A 25,263-nucleotide genomic window follows, 5' to 3' on the forward strand; every position below is an offset into this window, starting at 1 on the left:
CAACAGGAGAGGCCACAACAGTGAGAGGCCTGCGTACCACAAAAAAACTATCTTTTGGGGGAGCCAGATTAGCATTAATAGTTCTTTTATTCTACATATCATATCTGATCTTAAATTTTAAAAGAAACTACCCCTAAATATTTTTATATGTTTTAAAATGTTTTAAACCCAGAATAAGGTCAGTGTTGATATTTTTTTTGCTTTTCAGCGATGTCTTGGCATTGCCAATTTTCAAGCAGGAAGATTCCAGCCTTCCATTGGATGACGAAACCAAACACCCACCCTTCCAGTATGTGATGTGTGCAGCAACGTCACCAGCTGTGAAGCTGCACGACGAAACGCTCACGTATTTGAACCAAGGTTGGTATGGCTGCGTCACACTTTTAAGAGTTCACAAAAATCTGAAATAGTGTTTTGGCATTGCAGCCTAGATTAATGGTAATAATTGAAAATTGGATTCTTTTTCTCAATTTTTACAACTTTAGTTGTAAAATTGTAGGAATTTTAGTGTGAGCCAACAAAGCAATTGTTTGTGGAAACTTATTTGCACAAAGAGGGTCTGTGGAACAAGATTTATTATAGGATTTCTTTAGACAGACTCCAAAGGAGGAGCAGGTAATAAAGGATGTCAGTTATTTTTAGGAACATGGTTTCAGTGTGGAACTTGAGAATGAATCAGAAATCCAGCTAGCAAGGGACTTGGTCTCAGGAACGAAACAGGTTTGTGTTGATAATAGACTGCAGCAAGGTGGAGTCTGTGGCTATAAAGTAAACTGCGTCAAATCTTGTCTACACTTAATGAGAATACTATGTTACGGTGATATGAAAGCAAGAGTGGGCAGAATGGAAAATAGAGATGTGAGGGTAGGATATACAGCTGGAAAGAGTAAAGGATTTTTTTTGAGGTGCTCTCAGCAGTTTGGGCACTGGCCAATGTGACTTACCAATGTAAACAAAAGTACTTAGTTATGCAGGAATTCATTTGTTGGAGACGTATACTGAAGGCATGTTGGACTCTTATTTTTAAAAAGAATTGAACGTTTTTATTGTTATAAAAATAGTACATACTTCGTAGAAAAATTGGGGAATATGTCAAGGGATAAAGCTGAAAATGGACTTCAGTTACATCCCCCTCAGGAGAACCAGTTAACATCCTAGGTGTGTTTCCTTGTCTGTATATCTATTTTATTTCAACAAAATGGGAATTAACATCTGTTCACTTAAGAGTATATTCTGATTATTTTTCTGTCATTAAATACACTCTTTAATTCCTCAAACTTTTGGAAGGAACTATAGATTTTAGACTACTTACTAGTGATGATTCCGAAATGTGGAAGAATATCTTCTAACTTTTTGTTTAACATACTAATTTAGAATTTATGAGGTTTTACTTCAGGTAATTCTAATCTGTAGCCTATGGCAACACTCTAATTTTGGTGTTAATATTACTTTAGGATTTGTTTGGGTAGGCATTCAATTTGAGACTTAAGGTTCTTTCAAATATGAAACTTAAGAGTCTCTATGATAATCTGCTTTAGCTATAAAAATATCAGAAGAAGCAGTGTAGAGGTAAGGCTACAATATTCAGTGTAGCTTTATTTCTAATGACAAAAAAAGGAAATAACCAGAATGTCTCTTACTTAGGGAATAGTTGAATAAGTTACGTGTATACCATGGGATGAATGAGCACATGCACATACACCCCTCTATTTAAAGAACATTGGATATGTCTGTCTGTTGGCCTGGGGGAATATCCATAACTTATCACTGTTACTGTTAAACTGGATAAAGACATCTCACATTGATAAAACTTGCAGTCCACCATCTATAGTGATAATGTATTAGACCTACATTCACAGAGTGCTGACTGTGTATGAAGCAGTGTACTAAATACTATACGTATGTTGTCTCACTTCCCACAGTAACCTGAGGAGGAGTGTTATTGATCCATTACAGATTTTAAAAGCGGAAGCTTAGAGCAGTTGATAGACTTGCTCAATGTCAGTTTGGTCAAGCTTAAATTTTAAAAAATAGTTACTGAATATCTACAGTAGTGTGCACAAGTCTTTATTTATTTATTTATTTATTTTGCCACACTGCCCAGCATGTGGAATCTTAGTTCCCCAACCAGGAATCTAACCTGTGGCTCCTGCAGTGGAAGCATGGATCCCTAACCTCTGGACCACCGGGGAATTCCCCACGAGTCTTAAGTGTACAGCTCAATGAATTTTTACACAGATCATTCCCTTGAAAATACTACCTATGTCCAGTATTTCCAGTACCCTGGCAGGCTCCCTTGTTTCCCCTCCCAGCTGACACCTCACATTCATGGTGATCAGTATAATAAGTGCACGTGATTTTCTGGCATGTGACTGTGCTCCCTACAATATTAATGATGAGTATGTTCTTGGTTGTAGAATTGTGTTAATTTACCTCTTAATTTCTCCCAGCCTTTTAAGGAAAAAAAGGTGGAAAAGTGAACTGCATATACAGGCTGCATTTCTGAAAACATATATTTGAATAATCATTAAAAATGCATTTGAGTAACCATAAAGAAATTCTACTTTTATACACTTTTTAAAAAGAAATTATAATACTTTAAACTTATATGAATATCAGACAGTTCTTTCACAGGTTTCTCTCCTAGCATTTATCTCCCAGCATTATATTTTGACAAAAGGTTCTGAACCCAAGATTTTTTGCGAATCCCCTAAATCATTTTCAAATTTTTAATGAATGTTTATTTTTCTAACGAGAGGATCCATAGCTTTTCCCAGATTCAGGCTAAGTTTGAACCTGATTGAGATGTTGCTTGAGTGTCTTTTACCCCACCTCTTTTATTATTATTTATTTATTTATTTATTTTGCTGTACGCGGGCCTCTCACTGTTGTGGCCTCTCCCGTTGCGGAGCACAGGCTCCGGACGCACAGGCTCAGCGGCCATGGCTCACGGGCCCAGCCGCTCTGCGGCATGTGGGATCTTCCCGGACCGGGGCACGAACCCTTGTCCCTTGCACCGGCAGGCGGACTCTCAACCACTGCACCACCAGGGAAGCCCCACCCACTGATAAGTTAACAAAGGTCCAGACTTAGCAAAGTGTCTTTTTTTTTTAATTGAAGTATAGTTGATTTACAGTATTGTGCCAGTCTCTGCTGTACAGCAAAGTGACTCAGTTACACACATATATACATTCTTTTATCATACTCTTTTCCATTATGATTTATCCCAGGAGATTGGATATAGTTCTCTGTGCTGTACAGTAGGACCTTCTTGTTTATCCTTTGTAAATGTAATAGTTTGCATCTACCAACCCCAGACTCCAAATCCATCCCTCTCCCTCCCCCTCTCCCCCCTTGGCCACCACAAATCTGATCTCTGTGTCTGTGAGTCTGTTTCTGTTTTGTAGATAAGTTCATTTGTGCCGTATTTTAGATTCCACATATAAGTGATATATTTGTCTTTCTCTTTCTGGCATACTTCACTTAGTATGGTAATCTCTAGTTGCATCCACGTAGCTGCCAATGGCATTATTTTGTTCTTTTTTGTGGCTGAGCAGTATTCCATTTTATATATTTACCACGTCTTCTTTATCCATTCATCTGTTGGTGGACCTAATTAGGTTGTTTCCATGTCTTGGCTATTATGAATAGTGCTGCTATGAACATAGGGGTACCTTATCTTTTTGAATTATAGTTTTGTCTGGATATATGCTCAGGAGTGGGATTGCTGGATTATATGGTAATTCTATTTTTAGTTTTCTGATGAACCTCCCTACTGTTTTCCATAGTGGCTGCACCAGCTTACATTCCCACCAAGAGTGTAGGAGGGTTTCCTTTTCTTCACACCCTCTCCAGCATTTGTTGTTTGTAGACTTTTTAATGATGGCCATTCTGACCTGTGTGAGGTGACACCTGATGGTAGTTTTGATTTGCATTTCTCTAATAATTAGTGACATTGAGCATCTTTTCATGTGCCTACTGGACATCTGTATGTCTTCTTTGGAGAAATGTCTATTAAGGTCTTATGCCCATTTTTCGATTGGTTTGTTTGTTTTTTTGTTGTAGTGTTGTATGAGCTGTTTGTGTGTTTTGGAGATTCAGCCCTTGTGGCATCACATCATTTGCAAATATTTTCTCCTGTTCCATAGCTTGTGGTTTTGTTTTTTGTTTTTGTTTTTTAATAGTTTCCTTTGCTATGAAAAGTCTTGTAAACTTGATTAGATCCCATTTTTTTATTTTTGTTTTTATTTCTATTGCCTTGGGAGACTGACCTAAGAAAACATTGGTACAGTTTATGTCAGAGAATGTTTTGCGTATGCTCTCTTCTAGGAGTTTTATGGTGTCATATGTTTAAGTCTTTAAACCATTTTGAGTTTATTTTTGTGTATGGTGTGAGGGTGTTTTCTAACTTCATTGATTTACATGCAGCTGTCCAACTTGCCCAGCACCACTTGCTGAAGAGACTGTCTTTTTCCCATTTTATATTCTTGCCTCCTTTGTCAAAGATTAATTGGCCATAGGTGTGTGGATTTATTTCTGGGCTCTCTATTCTGTTCCATTGATCCGTATGTCTGTTTTTGTACCAATTCCACATTGTTTTGATTACTGTAGCTTTGTAGTATTCTGAAGTCTGGGAGAGTTATGCCTCCTGCTTATTATTTTATTTTTTTTTTTCTTCAGGATTGCTTTGGCAATTCTGGGTCTTTTATGGTTCCATAAAGGATTATTTGTTCTAGTTCTGTGAAAAATGTCGTGGGTAATTTGATAGGGATTGCATTAAATCTGTAGATTGCTTTGGGTAGTATGGTCATTTTAACAATATTAATTCTTCCAATCCAAGATCATGAGATATAATTTCCTTTATTACTGTTTTATAGTTCTCAGTGTATAAGTCTTTCACCTCCTTGGTCAAATTTATTCCTAGGTTGTTTTTTTTTTTTTTTTTGGTGCAATTTTAAAAGGTACTGTTTTTTTACATTCCTTTCTGGTATTTCATTGTTAGTGTAAAGAAATGTAGCCGGTTTCTGAATGTTACTCTTGTATCCAGCTGCTTTGCTGGATTCATTTATTAGATCTGGTAGTTTTTGTGTGGAGTCCTTAGGGTTCTCTGCGTAGTATCATGTCATCAGCATATAGTGACAATTTTACCTCTTCCCTTCCAATTTGGATACCTTTTATTTCGTTTACTTGTCTGAATCCTATGGCTAGGACTTCCAATACTGTGTTGAATAGAAGTGGTGAGGGGGGGTATCCTTGTGGTTTTTTTTTAATTAAAAAAAATTTTTTTGGCCACGCTGTGTGGTGTGTGGGATGTTTGTTCCGCAACCAGCGATCAAAACCATGCCCCCTGCGTTGGAAGCGCAGAGCCTTAACCACTGGACAGCCAGGCAAGTCCCGGGGTACCCTTGTCTTGTTGCAGATTTTTGCAGGAAGGCTTACAGCTTTTCACCATTGAGTATTGTATTGGCTGTGGGTTTGTCATAAATGGCTTTTATTGTGTTGAGATACGTTCATTCTATACCCACTTTGGTAAAAGTTTTTTTTTTTTTTGGCGGTACGCGGCCTCTCACTGTTGTGGCAGAGCACAGGCTCCGGACGCACAGGCTCAATGGCCATGGCTCATGGGCCTAACAGCTCCGTGGCATGTGGGATCTTCCCGGACCAGGGCACGAACCTGCGTCCCCTGCATCGGCAGGCGGACTCTCAACCACCGCGCCACCAGGGAAGCCCCTGGTAAAAGTTTTTATCATGAACGGATGTTGAATTTTGTCAGATGTTCTTTTGGCATCTTTTGAGATGATCACGTGGGTTTTGACTTTTCTTTTGTTAATGTGCTGTATTACACTGTTTCATTTGCGTATGTTGGACCATTCTTGTGAACTTGGGGTGAATCCCACTTCATCGTGGTGTATGATCTTTTTTATGTGTTGTTAGATTTGGTTTACTAATGTTTTGTTGAGAATTTTTCATCTATATTCATCAAAGATATTGGCCTGTAATTTTCTTTTTGGTGGTATCTTTGTCTGGTTTTAGTATCAGAGTGATGGTGGCTTCATAGAATGTCTTTGGGAGTGTTCCCTCCTCTTCAGTCTTTGGAAGAGTTTGAGAAGAATCAGTATAAGTTCTTTTTCGTATGTTTGGTAGAATTCACCTGTGAAGCCAACAGGTCCTGGACTTTTGTTTGTAGGAAGTTTTTTTATTACAGTTTCTATTTCACTTCTAGTGATCAGTGTGTTCACATTATCTGTTTCTTCTTGATTCAGTTTTTGTGGGCTGTACATTTCTAGAAAGTTGTCCATTTCTCCTAGGTTGTCAAATTTTTTGGCATATAATTGTTCATAGTATTCTCTTATTTTTTTTGTATTTCTGCGGTATCAGTTGAGATTTCTCCTTTTTCATTTGTTATTTTGTTTATTTGGGTTATCTTTTCTTCAAAAGGGGACAGCGTTTGCTGCTCAGTCGCAGGACGCTCCGTGGCGGCAGTGATCCGTGTCCGCCTCTGGATTCCGAGATGGCAGTGGCATCTTGCACCTGCCCCCGGAGCTCGTGTAGGTGGTGCCCTGCTGTCTGAGAGTGGGCACGGAGAAAGAAGCTTCTGTGGCGGCCCACCCCTCTCCTTGCGTGCCCCCCACAATGGTGCCTTGCCTCTCTGGCAGGCCCAGGCTTCTTCCTGGACTCCCTCGGTTGTGGCTCACCACACCCTAGCCCCCTCAGGCCTTCTCCACACAGCCAACCCCAGTCCTCTTCTCCGGGTCTGTCCTCCAAAGCCTGAGCCTCAGCACCCAGCACCCACCCAGCCCCCACCCGACCCAGCGGATGAGTGTCTCAGGCTGGGGAGTGCTGCTCTGTTGCACCAACCATCTGTGCAGGTCTCTCTCCACTTTGCCCTGCACAAACTGGTTGCTGTGCTCCCCTCCAAGGCTCCGAACTTCCCCCTCTGTCCCAGCTGATCTCCCAGGCAGTGAGGGGACTTCCCAGGGTGCAGGAACCTTTCTTCTTTCACAGCTCCCTCCCAGGGGCATAGGTCCTGTCCTGATTCATTTCTCTCTTTCTGTTTCTTTCCTTTTCTTTTTTTTTTTTTTGGCCCTACCCAGTTATGTGGAGATTTTCTTGCCCTTTTGGAAGCCTGAGTCCTTCTGCCAGCATCCAGTAGATGTTCTGTGAGAAGCATTCTGCGTGTAGATGTATTTTTTTTAACATCTTTATTAGAGTATAATTGCTTTACAATGGTGTGTCAGTTTCTGCTTTATAACAAAGTGAATCAGCTATACATACACATATATCCCCATATCTCTTCCCTCTTGCGTCTCCCTCCCTCCCACCCTCCCTATCCCACCCCTCTAGGTGGTCACAAAGCACCGAGCTGATCTCCCTGTGCTAGCGGCTACTTCCCACTAGCTATCTATTTTACATTTGGTAGTGTATATATGTCCATGCCACTCTCTCACTTTGTCCCAGCTTACCCTTCCCCCTCCCCGTATCCTCAAGTCCATTCTCTAGTAGGTCTGCATCTTTATTCCCGTCTTGCCCCTAGGTTCTTCTGACCATTTTCTTTTTAATTTTCTTTTTTTTTTTTTTAGATTCTGTATATATGTGTTAGCATACGGTATTTGTTTTTCTCTTTCTGACTTACTTCACTCTGTAGGACAGTCTCTAGGTTGTAGATGTATTTTTGATGTATTTGTGGGAGAAGGTGAGCTCCACGTCCTATTCCTCTGCCATCTTGATCCGATCCCCCAGCAGAGTATCTTAAGTTGATCAGACTCACTTTTCAAAAGGAAACATTCTAAGTAGCGCATGTACAGTTTTGATTTTTTTTATAGAAGCCTTTCCTGAAATATATAGTGTAAAGAGAATCAGGCATAGATATGGAAAATAAAAATGATTGATTTTTATCTAGGAATTCCAGTAAAATTCCATGGATATTTTTTAGCTGGGTGACATTGCCCTGGGAAGTTTCTGCAAAGTATGTAAAATGTGTCTCAGTGACCCATTTTAGTATAGTGTCATCTGTGCATCAGCTTTGATAGTGTGTTAAGTATTAACATAATTTACTCTTTAGTCTTCCTGTTCTTAGTAGTTAGATTTTTATTCAGATTTACTCATGAGTTAATTTTCTTATCTTCAAATGAACTCTTCACCTCCACCAAGGGAAAATGACTCATCATGGCACTGTTGCCTTGTTTATCAAAAATGGATACAAAAGCTTTATAAAGAAGGGATTAGATAGGGCACTTGAAGTTGTTCTTCATCAGCACAAGTTTTAATTCCTTTTAAGCTTCCCCACTCATTATAATAAGTGAGAGGGAAATTAAGCAGTCACTTTTTTCTCTGTTACTTGGAAATAATAGTGACAGTGAAAGCACAGTTATCCCCACTTTATATTAAAGCTTTAGAGGGAGTAGTTTTTTCCTACAGTTATCTTTTTAGATTGACCGTACTTTTTATAGGGACTTAAACCCAGAGATTTCTAATTCCAAATCTCATTTTCTTAACCACTGAGTCTCTTTACTAGAATAGTTCCAGTGTTTTCTAAATTTTCAGTTAATGGTCACCATTTAAAATTTAACAGTGTAACTAAATGATTTATATACATGGTTCAAAGTTCAGAAGGTATGAAAGAGTATACAATAAAACTCTTCTGCTCGCTGGGCCCAAGTAGCCATTGAATTAGAACCCTTTTTAGACACCTAAGAAGATTGTAATCCTGTTAAATGATACCCTTTGTATAACAAAAGTATTGTATCATTAATATTTTATTTATTCCAATAAACTTATTCTGTGATGACTGAATTATATGCTTAAGCATAGTTGTGGTGAACATAATGATCTTGTCACTAAAGGATGAAATTTAAGAGAGAGCTTCCATCCCTAAAGTAATGCCTGGTGGAAGAATGAGATAGAACTGCCCAGGATATATGCACCTCTGCTGCATATGGGATGTCTTTACACACATTATTCACATACCTTTTTGTTCCTTTTAAACGTGTCAACTCTTTACAGTGACTGGTGATTTAAATGTTTTTCTGCATGTAGCGGGGTGAGAGGTAGAGGGCAGCAGTGAGGGGTTGTCATTAGCTGTCTCTGGGGCCAGGCTGCCTGTGTTTAGATCCCATTACACCACCTGCTTGTCCAGGCAAGTTCCTTTAATAAAATAACCCCCACCTAAGGTAGCTGAGTTGAGTTAATATGTGTAATGCACTTATAAGGTGGCCAGCACATAGGAAGCACAACACTAGCCTTTTCTGCTGTTACTATTATTTATAACTAGATAGCTTTAATGGTTTCTGATTGTACTGGAGAACCAAGTGGTTAGACCTTGGCTGATGTGTTAGTTTCCTATGGCAGACAGATGAGCAATTTTTACAAATGGTTAGAATACAACCCTGGGCCTAGATACCTGTGTAATGACTCAGGACTTTTGCCAGGTTTGTTGGCAAGTATGATTACAATCTTTTTTTTTTTTTTTAATTTATTTTGGCTGCATTGGGTCTTTGTTGCTGCACGCGGGCTTCCTCTAGTTGCGGCAAGCGGGGCAGGGCTACTGTTCGTTGTGATGCAGTGGCTTCTTCTGTTGCAGAGCCGCTTCTAGGAGCACGGGCTTCAGTAGTTGTGGCTTGTGGAACCTAGAGCACAGGTTCAGTAGTTGTGGTGCACGGGCTTAGTTGCTCCGAGGTATGCAGGATCTTCCCGGAACGGGGCTCAAACCCATGTCCCCTTCATTGACAGGCGTATTCTTAACCACTGCGCCACCAGGGAAGTCCCTACAATCTTTTAAATGAGCCTGTAGCAGAGTTTGTTTGTTTGTTGTTTGTTTTAATATTTATTTATTTCGCTGCATTGGGTCTTAGTTGTGGCATACGGGATCTTTCATTGCAGCGTGCGGGCTCTCTAGTTGTGGCATGCAGGCTCTAGAGCAGGCAGGCTTAGTTGCCCTGTGGCATGTGGGATCTTAGTTCCCCAACCAGGGATCAAACCCACGTCCCCTGCATTGGAAGACAGATTCTTAACAATATTGACCACCAGGGAAGTCCCCCTGTAGCAGAGTTTTGAACTGTAGAAGTAACATGTTTGCACTGCTTAGCAGCTGTGGCACGTAGAATAATGGTGCCTCGAAGATGTTCGTATCCTAATCCCCAAAACCTGTGAATATTTTAACCTTATACCAAAAGGCACTTTGCAGATATTATTTAATTAAGGCTGTTGAGATGGAGAGATTATCCTGGATTATCCAGGTGGCCCAGTGAAATCACAAGGGTCCTTAAAAGTGAAAGAAGGAGGCAGGAGAGTCAGGAGTCAGGGAGATTTGAAGATGAAGGAAGACTGCCACAAACTAATGGATGTAGGCTACTTCAAGAAGTAGATAAAGTCAAGGAAGTAGATTTTCCCCTACAGCTTCCAGAAGGAATGCAGCCTGCTGACAGCTTCATTTTAGCCCACTAGACCCGTTCTAGACTTCTGAACTCTAGAACTGTGTGATAATAAATTTGCATAGTTTCAAGCTGCTGAGTTTGTGGAAATTTGTTACAGCAGCAATAGGAAACTAACCCATCAACCAAGGCAAATGTGTACTATGTAGACGATCTCCAAAGTGGTGCATAATGAGCTACTATTGTGTATCAGAGCTGTTTCCATAGTGTGGCTGTCATTTACTCTTAAGATTTTAGACAGAAACACTCTGCATACTATAGTACTTACTGCCTCCTAGCTTATCTCTGAAGGCCCAGTCAAAGCTGGCTCTTGAAATGGGCATCTAATGAACCCTGAGCCCTTGCACGCATGAGTGTGTGTGTGCGTGTGTGTGTGTAAATGTGTACATATATGTATATTCAAATATATGGACTGTATACACATGTGTAATGAACATATATGAGGATAAGTGGATTTGTGGAGCATTTGTGTGTATTGGAGTGAGAGCTATCCTAGACTGTTATAGGATTTACAATCCTGTCAAATAATAAATGACTATTTAATGAATTTTGGTTACTTATAAAGGAATCATAATGTAATTTACTTTAAACAGCTTTAGAATGACTTAGTTCTTAATTTTGGCATAGGCAAGTTATTCCCAGGAGAAGGTCCCGAATGCTTTGTGCTAGAAACAGCATTGACTGACTGGATATTTGTAGCTTTGCACAGAGCAGTGGTCTCCAACAACAGCATGCGTTGGGATCACCTAGAAGGCTTGTCAAACATGATTGACAGAGTTTCTGAGTCAGTGGGTCTGGAGTGGGGCTGGAGAATTTGTATTTCTGACGAGTTTCCAAGTGATGCCGATGCTGCTGGTCTGGGGACCATGCTTCAGTTTTTTATTACTTTGAATATTCAGGCAAATATGTGAGCGTCCCCTCACCACCACTACTTATAGACAGATTTCCTCAGAGGAGCGTTGACACATAGGTAGGGCTGCAGCCATTCTTAGGGCATAGCTTGGTCACTCCTAGTAGCCTCCCCTTCAAGCTCATTGCTCACCTTCTGCCTCCGGAGCAGCTGTTGCTAAAGAATATTTGCCATTGTGTAATACCATTGTGTAACATAAAGAAATATAATTCTGTGTAGTCTTAACTTCATCAGTCAGGTAGAACTTGGAACAAGTACTGATGCTTTAGAGTGTTGGTTTTTGTACTGTTTTGAATGATAGAAGTACAGAGTTTAAAAGCTGTATTTGTGTTTTCCTGGTTATGCCTGGGCAGCTGTCCTTCTCAGCTCTTAGGTAATGAGAAAACTTAAACCTCTAACTTTAAAAAAAATTATTATTAAATATTTATTTATTTATTTATTTGGCTGCATCGGGTCTTAGTTGCGGCATGCGGGATCTTTCGTTGTGGCATGTGGGCTCTCTAGTTGTGGTGTGCAGACTCTGGAGCACACGGGCTTAGTTGCCCCATAGCATGTGGGGGTCTTAATTCCCTGACCAGGGATCGAACCCACGTCGCCTGCATTAGAAGGCAGATTCTTAACCACTGGACCACCAGGGAGGTCCCTAAACCTCTAACTTTGTGGAGTAAAAAAACTGTAGTCCCAATATGGAGCCACAGAAAGGGGAGTAAGCAGTTGCCTATCCCTTTGGGCAGGGATCTGGCTGGAATAGGCTGCCCCTTGTCCAGTAGCCCCAGCTGAATCCATGATGCTTCCCCACCATGATATGAGTGACACGACTTCTTGTTTTGGGGGTTTTTTTAAATAGGAATATCTTACTATTCATTTTTATTTATTTAATTTATTATTATATTTTGGCCGTGTCGGGTCTTTGTTGCTGCGCACAGGCTTTTTCTAGTTGCGGCGAGCGGGGGCTACTCTTTATTGAGGTGCGTGGGCTTCTCATTGCAGTGGCTTTTCTTGTTGTGGACCATGGGCTCTAGGCGCACAGGCTTCAGTAGTTGCAGCACGTGGGCTCAGTAGTTGCAGCACACAGGCCTTAGAACATGCAGGCTTCATTAGTTGCGGCGCACAGGCTCTAGGGCATGTGGGCTCAGTAGTTGTGGTGCATGGGCTTAGCTGCTCTGTGGCATGTGGGATCTTCCTGGACCAGGGATCGAGTCCATGTCCCTTGCATTGCCAGGCGAATTCTTAACCTCTTTGCCACCAGGGAAGTCCCATGAGTGAGACTTCTGATCTTAAACCGTTGATTTATTCCAGATCAGCTTATTGCTGCTATTAGATCAGAAATACCTGTTCATATGGAGGCCAAATTCTACTTGGAGCACCCTGTTAATTAACCAGTGTTAGCTACCTTGCAAACAAGTTTTAGGTCCTAGGAAATAAAGTAGCATGTCTATTGGATTAAAAATACTGTTAAATAATTGACGCTTCAAAAAAGAAAATATATTTTTTGGTAAGTTCATTTTACACTGTGGTAGATTTCCTTGAGGTTAGCTTTGGTTCTTGTTATAGATTAAAGTTCTGTATTAGGACCTTAGAAATAAATGCTTTGAACTTAACCAAAGTGGATCTTTCACACCTTGGGCTCCATTTTGCTCTGGAGTCCGTCTTACACTCTATATTCAAAGGTAGGTGGGGACATGAACTCGTAGCACTTATATTTTCCAATTCTGTCAGTGCTTTTGCTTTTCTAAGCCAAGAAAGGAGTAAACAAATCCAAACGTGACAGGTAAATTCAGAAGATAAAGCTAAAAATAGGACTAGTAACTTTTAGAGTATTGCAGTTTGTGTTAACTTTATACTTCGTTGGTAGTGGGACTTTTTAATATTTCATTTGGAACCTAGACTAACATTTCAGGAAGTTGTTTTATTAGGAGAATTATGGAGGGGGATCAAATAGAAGGAGAAATTGAACCAATAAAAGTCTGGTAGTATATCAATGGATATTGCCATTGAGTAAAACTTGGTGGGGAGGGATTTCTAAATAGTGAGAGACATGGGATAAAACTGAAGAAGGAAGAAAGCTAGGACATATATAGTTTCCAACAGGGAAATCATTTGAAGCATAATAAGTGTTACAGAGCCTTTTTTCAAAACCTGCTTTTGACTTCAGAAGAATAAAAATCTATAGTGCTTTAATACAGGAGCAGCCAAGCCTTAAATCTGTTCGTGGAAGCAGATTGAACTTTATATTGAGCACAGAAATATCCTAAGGTTGAGGAGGAAAAATAATACAAAAGAATATAAGGCACATTGAGATTTCTTCCTTTGATCTTTTCAATCCTTAGAATTTTGAGTTTTTGAGGACCACAGTGGAATCCTGGCGAGAGAAGTTCTCCCTCCCTCCTTGTGCATTTGGTCCACCTCCCATCTCACAAGACTGCTTTTCTTTGGGTTATTCTCAGATTTATAAATCAACTTGATAAAATGTATGCAATCGCACTCCTTGATTTTCTCTCTCAGATCTGCTTCTTGTGATCTTCCCCATGTCAGGAAGTTCCTTAGCCAAAAATCTGGAGTAACCCTCAGCTGCTCTTTCTCTCACACTTTAATTAATATACCAGAAAATACATATAGGCTCTACCTTCAGAATCTCTCCAGAGTGACAACTGCTTCTTAAACCATCTCCACCTCTACTGTCCATAGATGAGAGTGACTGTTTCCCTTTAGCCATGACATCTCAAACTGAGAGATTCATGCTAATCTGATAGGTGAAAAGCCATTTCATTGTGGCTTTATCATGCATGTCTCTGATGGAGTTCAAATGTCTGAATGTCTTTTTTTTTTCTTGGCCGTGTGTCGCTTATTGCGGGATCTTATTAGCTCCCTGATCAGGGATGTAACCCGGCATCCTGGCAGTGGAAGCACGGCGTCCTAACTGCTGGACCACCGGGGAATTCCGAGACGTCGAATGTCTTTTTCTTTCTTTTTAAAATAAATAAATTTATTTATTTTTGGCTGCGTTGGGTCTTCATTGCTGCGCACAGGCCTTCTCTAGTCGTGGCGAGTTGCAGTTGTTACGGAGCTTGGGTTCTAGGTGTGCGGGCTCAGTAGTTGTGGCACATGGGGTTAGTTGCTCCGTGGCATGTGGGATCTTCCCGGACCGGGGCACGAACCCGTGTCCCCTGCCTTGGCAGGCGGATTCTCAACCACTGCGCCACCAGGGAAGCCCTCGAATGTCTTTTAATATGTTTAAGAACGGGCTTCCCTGGTGACGCAGTGGTTGAGAGTCCGCCTGCCGATGCAGGGGACACGGGTTCGTGCCCCGGTCCGGGAAGATCCCACATGCCGCGGAGCGGCTGGGCCCGTGAGCCATGGCCGCTGAGCCTGCACGTCCGGAGCCTGTGCTCCGCAATGGGAGAGGCCACAACAGTGAGAGACCCGTGTACCGAAAACAATAGATATATATGTTTAAGAACTGTTGGCTTTCCTTCTTTTGTGTGAAGTACATGTTCATGTCATTTGTTCATTTTCTGCTAGGGTTGTTGGGCATTTGTTAGCAATTTTGTAAGAGTTCTTTTCCTTTGATACTAGGGAGATTAGCCCTCTGTGACTAATGTGAGGTGCAAATATTCCCCCTCTTGCTAATCAGAATCCCTGAGTTAAAAGATGCAGTATTTAACTTGTTAACAGGTGCAGGCAGACTATCTTTCAGAAAGAGTTTATCAGTTTACATTTCCCCACATTTTATGTGCTTATTTCTCCCCCATCTTTACCCACTTGGTTTTTTAAATTAATTAAACATTTTTTTGTTGATCTGATAATCAGCACAAACATTTTGTTAATTTTTGTGTCCTAAATTCTTGAGGTTGAGTGTAATTTCAGATATGTAATGGTGTATTTATCAATGATATCTATTCATTTGCTTTTTAAAAATCTTTTTTATTTTTTAACTTTTTAAATTGAAGTATAGTTGATTTACAATGTTGTGTTAAATACTGCTGTACAGTAAAGTTATACAGTTACACACACACACACACACATATACATTCTTTTTCATATTCTTTTCCGTCATGGTTTATCACAGGATATTGAACGTAGTTCCCTGTGCTATACAGTAGGACCTTGTTGTTTATCCATTCTATATATACTAGTTTATATCTGCTAATCCCAAACTCCCAATCCCTCCCTCTCCCACTGCCGTCCCCCTTGGCAACCACTAGTCTGTTCTCTATGTCCGTTATTCTGTTTCTGTTTCATAGATAGGTTCATTTGTGTCATTTTTTAAAGTCTTTATTGGGGCTTCCCTGGTGGTCCAATGGCTAAGACTCCATGCTCCCAATGCAAGGGACCTGGGTTCGATCCCTGGTCAGGGAACTACATCCCACATGCTACAGCTAAGAGTTTGCATGCCCCAACTAAAAGAGCCCACATGCCACTACAAAGACCCGGCGGAGGTCTTATTTAAAAAAAAAAAAAAAAAAAGTCTTTATTAAATTTATTACAATATTGCTTCTGTTTTATGTTTTGGTTTTTTGGCCGCGAGGCATGTGGGATCCTAGCTCCCTGACCAGGGATTGAACCCACACCCCCTGCATTGGAAGGCAAAGTCTTAACCACTGGACCACCAGGGAAGTCCCGACCTGTGTCATATTTTAGATTCCACATGTAAGTGATATCAGATGGTATTTGTTTTTCTCTTTCTGACTTACTTCACTTAGTATGATAATCTCTAGTTGCATCCATGTTGCTGCAAGTGGCATTATTTTGTTCTTTTTTATGACTGAGTAGTATTGTATTTTATCTATTTACCACATCTTCTTTATCAGTTCGTCTGTTAGTGGACATTTAGGTTGTTTCCACGTCTTGGCTATTATGAATAGTGCTGCTATGAACATAGGGGTGCCTTTATCTTTTTGAATTACAGTTTTGTCTGGATATATGCCCTGGAGTGGGATTGCTGGATCATATGGTAATTCTATTTTTAATTTTCTGATGAATGTCCATACTGTTTACCATAGTGGCTGTAGCAGCTTACATTCCCACCAACAGTGTAGGAGGGTTCCCTTTTCTCCACACAGCATTTGTTAATTGTAGACTTTGTAATCATAGCCATTCTGACTTGTGTGAGGTGGTACCGTATTGTAGTTTTGATTTGCATGTCTCTAATAATTAGTTATGTTGAGCATCTTTTCATGTTCCTACTGGCCATTTGTATTTCTTCTTTGGAGGAATGTCTCTATAGGTCTGCTGATTTTTTGATTGGGTTGTTTGTAAATTTGGTGTTCAGTTTTACGAGCTATTTGTACATTTTGGAAATTAAGACCCTGTCGCATTGTTGGCAGATATTTTCTCCCATTCTGTAGGTGGTCTTTTCGTTTTGTTTATGGTTTCCTTTGCTGTGCGAAACGTTGTAAGTTTGATTTGGTCTCATTTTTATTTTTATCTCTATTGCCTTGGAAGACTGACCTAAGAAATATTGGTACGATTTATGTCAGAGAATGTTTTGCCTATGTTCTCTTCTAGGAGTTTTATAGTGTCATGTCTTTTAAGTCTTTAAGCCATTTGAGTTTATTTTTGCGTATGGTGAGAGGGTGTGTTCAACTTCTTTGATTTACATACGGCTGTCCAGTTTCCCAACACCACTTGCTGAAGAGCCTGTCTTTTTTCCATTTTATATTCTTGCCTCCTTTGTCGAAGGTTAATTAACCGTAGGTGTGTGGGTTTATTTCTGGGCTCGCTATTCTGTTCTGTTGGTCTGTATGTCTGCTTTTGTGGCAATACAACACTGATTACTGTAGCTGTGTAGTAGTGTCTGAAGTCTGGGATGGTTATGCCTCCTCTTTGCTCTTTTTCATCAGGATTGCTTTGGCAATTCTGGATGTTTTATGGTTCCATATCAGTTGAGGATTACTTGTTCTAGTTCTGTGAAAAACGTCATGGGTAATTTGATGGGGATTGCATTAAATCTGTAGATTGCTTTGGGTAATATGGCCATTTTAACAATATTCTTCAAATCCAAGAGCTTGAGATATCTTCCCATTTCTTTGAATCATCTTCACTTTCCTTTATTAATGTTTTATAGTTCTCAACGTATAAGTCTTTCACCTCTTTGGTCAGGTTTATTCATAGGTATTTTATTTTGGGGGTTGCAATTTTAAAAGGTATTGTTTTTTTACGTTCTCTTTCTGACATTTCATTGTTGGTGTAAAGAAATGCAACTGATTTCTGAATGATAATCTTGTATCCTGATATTTTGCTGAATTCATTTATTAGATCTAGTAGTTTTTGTGTGGAGTCCTTAGGGTTTTCTATATATAGTATCATGTCATCTGCATACAGTGACAGTTGTACCTCTTCCTGTCCAATCTGGATACCTTTTGTTTCGTTTTCTTGTCTGATTGCTGTGGCTAGGACTTCCAATACTATGTTGAATAGGAGTGGTGAGAATGAGCATGCTTGTCTTGTTCCAGATTTTAGCGGGAAGGCTTTCAGCTTTTCACCATTGAGTATTATATTGGCTGTGGGTTTGTCATAAATGGCTTTTATTATGTTGGGATATGTTTCCTCTGTATCCACTTTGGTAAGAGTTGTTTTTTTATCATGAATGGATATTGAATTTTGTCAAATGCTTTTTCTGTGTCTTTTGAGATGATCATGTGGCTTTTGTCTTTTGTTGATGTGGTATATCACATTGATTCATTCTCATATGTTGAACCATCCTTGTAACTCTGGAATGAATCCAACTTGATCATGGTATATAATCCTTTCTATGTGTTGTTGGATTCGGTTTGCTAATATTTTGTTGAGAATTTTTGCATCTATATTCATCAAAGATACTGGCCTGTAATTTTCTTTTTTCGTGGTGTCTTTGGTTTTGGTATCAGGATGATGGTGGCTTCATAGAATGCACTTGGGAGTGTTCCCCCCTCTTCAGTTTTTTTTTGGAAGAGTTTGAGAAGGATAGGTATGAGTTCTTCTTTATATGTTTGGTAGAAGCCATCTGGTCCTGGACTTTGTTCATAGGGAGTTTTTTTTTTTATTATTATAGATTCTGTTTCACTTCTATCTGTTCAAATTATCTATTTTTTCTTGATTCAGTGTTTGTGGGCTGTATGTTTCTAGAAACGTCTCCATTTCTTCTAGGTTGTCGAATTTGTTGCCATGTAATTATTCATAGTATTCCCTTACGGTTTTTTGTATTTCTGCAGTATCAGTTGTTAAGCCTCCTTTTTCATTTGTTACTTTGTTTATTTGGGTTCTATCTCTTTTCTTCTTGTTGAGCTTGGCTAGCAGTTTGTCAGTCTTGTTTATCCTTTCAAAGAACCGGCTCTTGGTTTTATTGAATTTTTTTTTCTATTTTTTATTTTCTTCTTAATTTATTTCCTCTCTGATAGTTATTATTTTCTTCGTTCTGCTGACTTTAGGTTTTGTTTGTTCTTCTTTTTCTAATTCTTTTAAGTGATAATTTAGGTTGTTTGAGATTTTTCTTGTTTCTTGAGGAAGGCCTGTATTGCTGTGAACTTCCCTCTAAGAACTGCTTTTGCTGCATCCCATAGATTTTGTATGGTTGTGTTTTCATTGTCATTTGTCTTAAGGTATTTTCTAATTTCCTCTTTGATTTCATCATTGACCTATTGTTTTTTTAGTACCATGTTGTTTTGTCTCCATGTAATCGTGGTTTTTTTTTCTCATTTCTTTTTCTGTAGTTTATTTCTAGTTTCCTGCCGTTGTTGTCAGAAAAGATGCTTAAGATAATTCCTATACTCTTAAATTTGTTGAGGCTTGTTTTGTGCCCTAGTATGTGGTCAGTCCTAGAGAATGTTCCACGTGCACTTGAAAAGAATGTGTATTCTGGATTTTTCAGATGTAATGTCCTGGAAATATCAATTACGTCTAACTTGTATCATTTAGGATCTCTGTTGCCTTATTGATTTTCTGTCTAGAAGATATGTTCATTGATGTCAGTGGGGTGTTAAATTGTTGTATTGTCAGTTTCTCCCTTTATGTCTGGTTAGTCTTTGTTTTATATATTTGGGTGTTCCTTTATTAAGTGTTCCTTTATTAAGTAAAATCCTCTTGTATTGATTCTTTTATCATTATATAGTGTCTTTCTTTATCTTTCTTTATGGCCTTTGTTTTAAAGTCTATTTTTTCTGCTATGAGTATTGTGACCCCCACTCTCTTATCATTTCCGTTTGCATGAAGTATCTTTTTCCATCCCCTTACTTTAAATCTGTGTGTGTCCTTTGCCCAAAGTGGGTCTCTTGTAGGCAGCACATTGTAGCCTCTTATTTTTTAACCCAATATACCACTCTTTGTCTTTTGATTGAAACATTCAGTCCATTGACATTTAAGGTAATTATTGATAGCTATGTACTGGGTTAGGGCAAAAGTTCATTTGCTTTTTTTCTGTAAGCTGGCTTTAGTATTGCATAGTTAACTTTAACTTCACTTGAAACAATTTTGTTAGACTCTATTGTGACAGCTATCATATCAGAGTGCATTAAAAAAAACATCAAAATTGGTGAATTTTTGTGTAGCTATTTTAATATTGAAGATGGAAGAAAACAGCATTTTCAGCATATTATGGTTTATCATTTCAAGAAAGGTAAAAATGCAACTGAAACGCAAAAAAAAAAATTGTGAAGTGTATGGAGAAGGTGCTGTGACTGACTGAACATGTCAAAAGTAGTTTGCGAGGTTTCGTGCTGGAGATTTCTTGCTGGACGTTGCTCCACGGTCAGGTAGAGAGATTGAGGTTGATAGCGATCAAATTGAGGTATTCATTGAGAACAATCAATGTTATACTACACAGCAGATAGTCGACATAAGCAAAATATCCAAATAGAGCATTGAAAATCATTTGCACCAGTTTGGTTATGTTTATCACTTTGATGTTTTGGTTCCACATAAGTTAAGCAAAAAAAAAACTTCTTGACCGTATTTCCGCATGCAATTCTCTACTTAAACGTAACACAACCATTCTGTTTTTAAAACAAAATGTGACAGGCAATGAAAAATGGATACTGTACAATAATGTGGAATGGAAGAGATCGTGGGGAAAGCAAAATGAACCATCACCACCAGCCCCACCAAAGGCCGGTCTTCATCCAAATAGGTGATATTATGTATATGGTGGGATTGAAGGGAGTCCTCTATTATGAGCTCCTTCCAAAAAACCAAACGATTAATTCTAACAAGTACTGCTCCCAGTTAGACCAACTGAAAGCAGCACTTGACAAAAAGAGTCCAGAATTAGTCAACAGAAAACACATAATCTTCCATCAGGATAACGTAAGACCGCATGTTTCTTTGATGACCAGACAAGAACTGTTACAGCTTGGCTGGGAAGTTCTGATTCATCTGCCCTATTCACCAGACATTGCACCTTCAGATTTCCATTTATTTTGGTCTTTACAAAATTCTCTTCATGGAAAAAAATGTCAATTCCCTGGAAGACTATAAAAGGCATCTGGAGCAGTTCTTTACTCCAAAAGATAAAAAGTTTTGCAAAGATGGAATTATGAAGTTTCCTGAAAAATGGCAGAAGGTAGTGGAAGAGAATGGTGAATGCATTATTCAATAAAGTTGTGGGTGAAAATGAAAAACTTATCTTATTTTTACTTAAAAACCAAAGGAACTTTTTGGCCAACCCAATGTTTATTGCCATTTTAAACCTTATTTTCCCATTGATTTTTATTTCTTCTCTGTCCCTTTTTCTTTGTTCGTGTGTGTGTGTGTGTGTGTGTGCTGATGATTTTCTTTTGTATTGATATTATACTTATGTTCTCCTCTTTTTGGTTTTTGTGAATCTGTTCTATGTTTTTGATTTGTGATAGCCCTGTTTTTCAAGTATGTTAACCCCTTACTATATCTACTTGCCTTAGACTGATAGTCATATAGGCTCAAACACATTTTAGGGAGAACAAATTCTACATTTTCTTCCCTGCCTCCCATTTTACAATTTTTTAAATTAATTAATTTACTTATTTATTTTTGGCTGCATTGGATTTTTGCTGCTGCAGGCGGGCCCTCTCCAGTTGTGGCAAGCAGGGGTCACTCCCTGCCGCGGTGCACGGGCTTCCCATCGTGGTGGCCTGTCCCGTTGTGGAGCATGGGCTCCAGGTGCACAGGCCTCAGCAGTTGTGGCACGTGGGCTTAGCAGCTGTGGCTCGTGGGCTCCAGAGTGTAGGCTCAGCAGCTGTGGCGCACGGGCCCAGCTACTCCGCAGCATGTGGGATTCTCCCAGACCAGGGCTCGAACCCGTGCCCCCTGCATTGGCAGGCGGATTCTTAACCACTGCACCACAAGGGAAGCCCCCATTTTACAATTTTGATGTCCTCTTTTACATCTTCGTGTTTATCCTTTTGCTGTTCATTTTGGTTATCATCACTTTCACAGAAATTTTTTAATCTTTTTAAATCTGTACTGGCTGATTTAAATGATTTATTTTCCAGTTGTGATTTTCTCTTTCCTATAGATTCTTCATTTCTGTTTAGGGAAGACCTTTCAATATTTCCGTTAGGATGGGTTTAGTATTGCTGTATTCTTTTAGTTTTTGCTTGTCTGAGAAATTCTTTATCTCTTCTTCTATTCTAAATCATAATTTTGCTGGATAGAGTATCCTAGGTTACACATTTTTCCCTTTCAGAACTGAATATATTGGGTTGGCCAGAAAGTTCGTTTGGGTTTTGCCATAAGACGGTACGGGGAAACCTGAACGAATTTTTTGGCCAACCCAAAATCTTGCCACTCCCTTCTGGCCTGCAACATTTCTGTATAGAAACCAGCTGATAGTCTTATGGGGGTTCCCTTGTAATGAACTCTTGCTGCCTTTAAAATCCTCTATCTTTAAGTTTTACTATTTTTGTTATAATATGTCTTGGTGTGGGTCTGTTTTGGATTTATCTTGTTTGGGACCCTCTGTGCTTCCTGTACCTGGATATCTGTTTCCTTTTTTAGGTTTGGAAACTTTTCAGCCATAATTTCTTCAGATACATTTTCAGTCCTCTTTTCTCTTTCTTCCTCTTCTGGAATTCCTAGTATGCATGGGTTGGCATGCTTTATATTATCCCATAGGTCTCTTATGTTGCTTTCATTTTTTTTTCATTTGGCTTTCTGTCTGCTGTCTTGATTGGGTGGTTTCCATTATTTTATCTTCCAGTTCACTTGTTCTTCTGCATCATTCTTTCTGCTATTCATTGCCTTTATCTCAGCTTTCACGTCTGCAAATGAGTTTTCTATTTTTTCTTGGTTCCTCTTTATAGTTTCTAGCTGTTTTTTTTTACAGTAATCTGCATTTCTGTCAATAGCCTTTCTTAATTTCTTCAGTATTTCCATTGCCTCTTTTTTGAAATTGGTGTCTGTTAGACTGAAGAGGTCTGCTTCACTGTTTGCTCTTTCAGGGGAATTCTCTTGGTCTTTTAACTGGGAGTGGTTCCTCTGCTTCTTCATTTTACTTGTGTTTATCTTACTTTGTGAGTTTAGGAGAAACAGTTACCTACTTTGGTCTTAGAGGGCTGTTTATGTGGGGGTCCCTGTGTAGCTTGTACGTGTTTAATGTATTTGGTACGAGGCTGTTTTTATTATGGATGCCTGTTGCCTCTTTACTCAGAGTGTGCTGGTCATTACCCCCGAGAGGGGCGGGGTGTGCGGATGCCACGGCTGGTGTCTGGTCTGGCAGCGGCTCAGGCACACCCCCGGGGCACGCAGTGGGGGCAGCAGCAGCTCGTGACCACTCCTGGGGTCTGGGAGGGTGGCAGCAGGGGCTCATGACCACTCCTGGGTATTCATTTCCGTTTTTAAAGAAGTTACTGTTTATTCTTTTTCCAGGTTCAGATCCATTGTTAAGTATGCTGCAGATTTAACTTTTTAAAAAATCTCTCTTACCATAAGGGTGTTTTTAGTTTAATCTCTCTCAGTGTGTTGAATGAATTTGACTGTTCCTTAGTGGTGTATACAGCAGTTGTTTTCCTTCACCAACCTTGGAGTGATTTAGTTGTATTTTGGTAACTGTTATGTTTTGACCCTATGATCTTGTACTCTTTGTATATTTTTGTAAGCCCAGTGGAGTGTGGGCAGGGTACTGGTAGTTTTATTATAAAGAGCCTCAACTTCATATGTTACTAGAAGCACTCTTTAATTACTACTAATTTTCTGCATATCAAATTATGCTGTCATTTTTATTATTTAATGACAGATAATCCAAACATCTTTTTTGTGGATTTGGAGCATATTACTAACTTTTGGCAGCAGCAGCTTATTTTCCTAATTAAATAGATTGGTGTGTGAGTTTCTATTCGTGTTTTTTTTATGGACCCTAATTGAGCAGTGACAAGATGTGAGTTGGGTTCATTGGACACAGGGGAGAAAGCTCCAGGATTAAAATTTGACCTTAGTTTACACAAAAACCTGTCTACAAATGTTCCTAGTATCATTATTCATAATAGCCAAAAAGTGGAAACAACCCAGATGTCTGTCAACTGTTGAATGAATAAACGAAGTGTGGTGTATGCATTCAGTTGGATAATTTGGCCATAAATAGGAAAGACTGACACGTGCTACAACCTGGATGAACCTTGGAAACATTATAAGTGAAAGAGCCAGTCACAAAAGGCCACCTGTTGTGTGATTCCATTTATACCTACTGTCTAAAGCAACCAAATCCCAAGAGAAAGAAAGTAGATTGATGAGTGGTTGTGAGGAGCTAGGGGTGGGTGGATGAGAAGGGACTGCTCACGGGTATGAGTTTTCTTTTTGATGATGAAGGTGCTGTAAAATTAATAGCAGTTTGGGCTGCACAACTCTGCATTTACTAAAAACCAGTTAATTGTACACTTTAAAAGGGTGAATTTTATGGCATGTAAGTTATACTTCAATAAAGCTGTTATGAAAAATTGGTCTCAGATAATGAGTGTGAGAGGGTAACAGAGGCAAGTAAACTGACTGAGGAACTCTTTAGTCTTGAGAGTGGAAGAAGGAAAGGATATGATTTGCAGGGAAGAGAAAGATTAACCTGAGTTTGCTTCTTTAGAAATTAATATTGGGCAGTCATATGTTTGAGTTGAATTTTTGTTACACAGAGTGATGTTCTTTATATGGATTGTTTTTGATACACAATTTTTAAAAATAGGTCAGTCTTATGAAATTCGCATGCTGGATAATCGGAAAATGGGAGATGTGCCTGAGATCACTGGAAAACTGGTAAAGGTAAGGACCATCTGTTTAAATTCCTAAAAGATACTGCAGTGACTCAAAAAAGCAGTTTTGCTGCAAGAGTTTTGTTTTTTGTTGCAGGGGTTATTAAAAAATTATTTAATTTCACTTTAAGAAAGTAATGGCTATATTAAAACTATTTTGAGCTATATTTTGTTTACTCCTCTGTAAAATAGGAATTATAGTAATTACTGAGTGAAGTAAACGTGAAGGCCCTCTGGAAACAAGGTGCCATAGAAAAGTTGGTTGCAGCTAAAGGAGGGAGAAAAACCCACTACCACAACAAAAAACTTTGTTTCTCTTTAAAAGTAGAAGATCGTGTGGAAACTGTTTCTCTTTAAAAATAAAAGATAGTGTGGGGGGGAAATATAAGTGTTACTTTGAAACTTTTATTTCACCTCTTAAAATTTCTCTAAGTAAAATTTGATCTCTTCACGCTACTGGTGTATCTGAATGAAGAGTCAGTTATTCCAGGCCTAGGAGGTGCAGCCAACCCATTCCTTTTAGGATGTGTCTTCAGACCCATCCCCGGCCCCTGCAGTGTCATGCAAGGTGGGTCCTTCTAGCCTCTACCTGTCACGCACCACACAGTATCATAAACTCTGGAGCATTACAGGGCAAGGGTTACAGAAGAAGCTTAATTGGGAAAAGGGAAAACTTCATTGTGGCTAACTGTTAGCAAAGGAGAAGCAGGATGAGTTCTCTCGGTCCTTCCATCTTCCT

General features: G+C 39.3%; 1 protein-coding gene across 2 annotated transcripts in view; it reads left to right on the forward strand.

Annotated features, from left to right (window-relative positions):
• UBP1 (upstream binding protein 1) overlaps positions 1–25,263 on the forward strand; it is a 66,697-nt gene that overhangs the window by 15,696 nt on the left and 25,738 nt on the right. For both annotated transcript variants that reach the window (XM_082637153.1, XM_082637154.1), the window contains 2 exons: positions 209–360; positions 24,458–24,534. In XM_082637153.1, the coding sequence (XP_082493279.1) occupies positions 209–360; positions 24,458–24,534 (229 nt within the window). The remainder of the gene's footprint in view (positions 1–208; positions 361–24,457; positions 24,535–25,263) is intronic.

This window comes from Mesoplodon mirus (genome assembly GCF_964341445.2).
Source record: "Mesoplodon mirus genome assembly, chromosome: 12".
NCBI lineage: Eukaryota > Metazoa > Chordata > Mammalia > Artiodactyla > Ziphiidae > Mesoplodon > Mesoplodon mirus.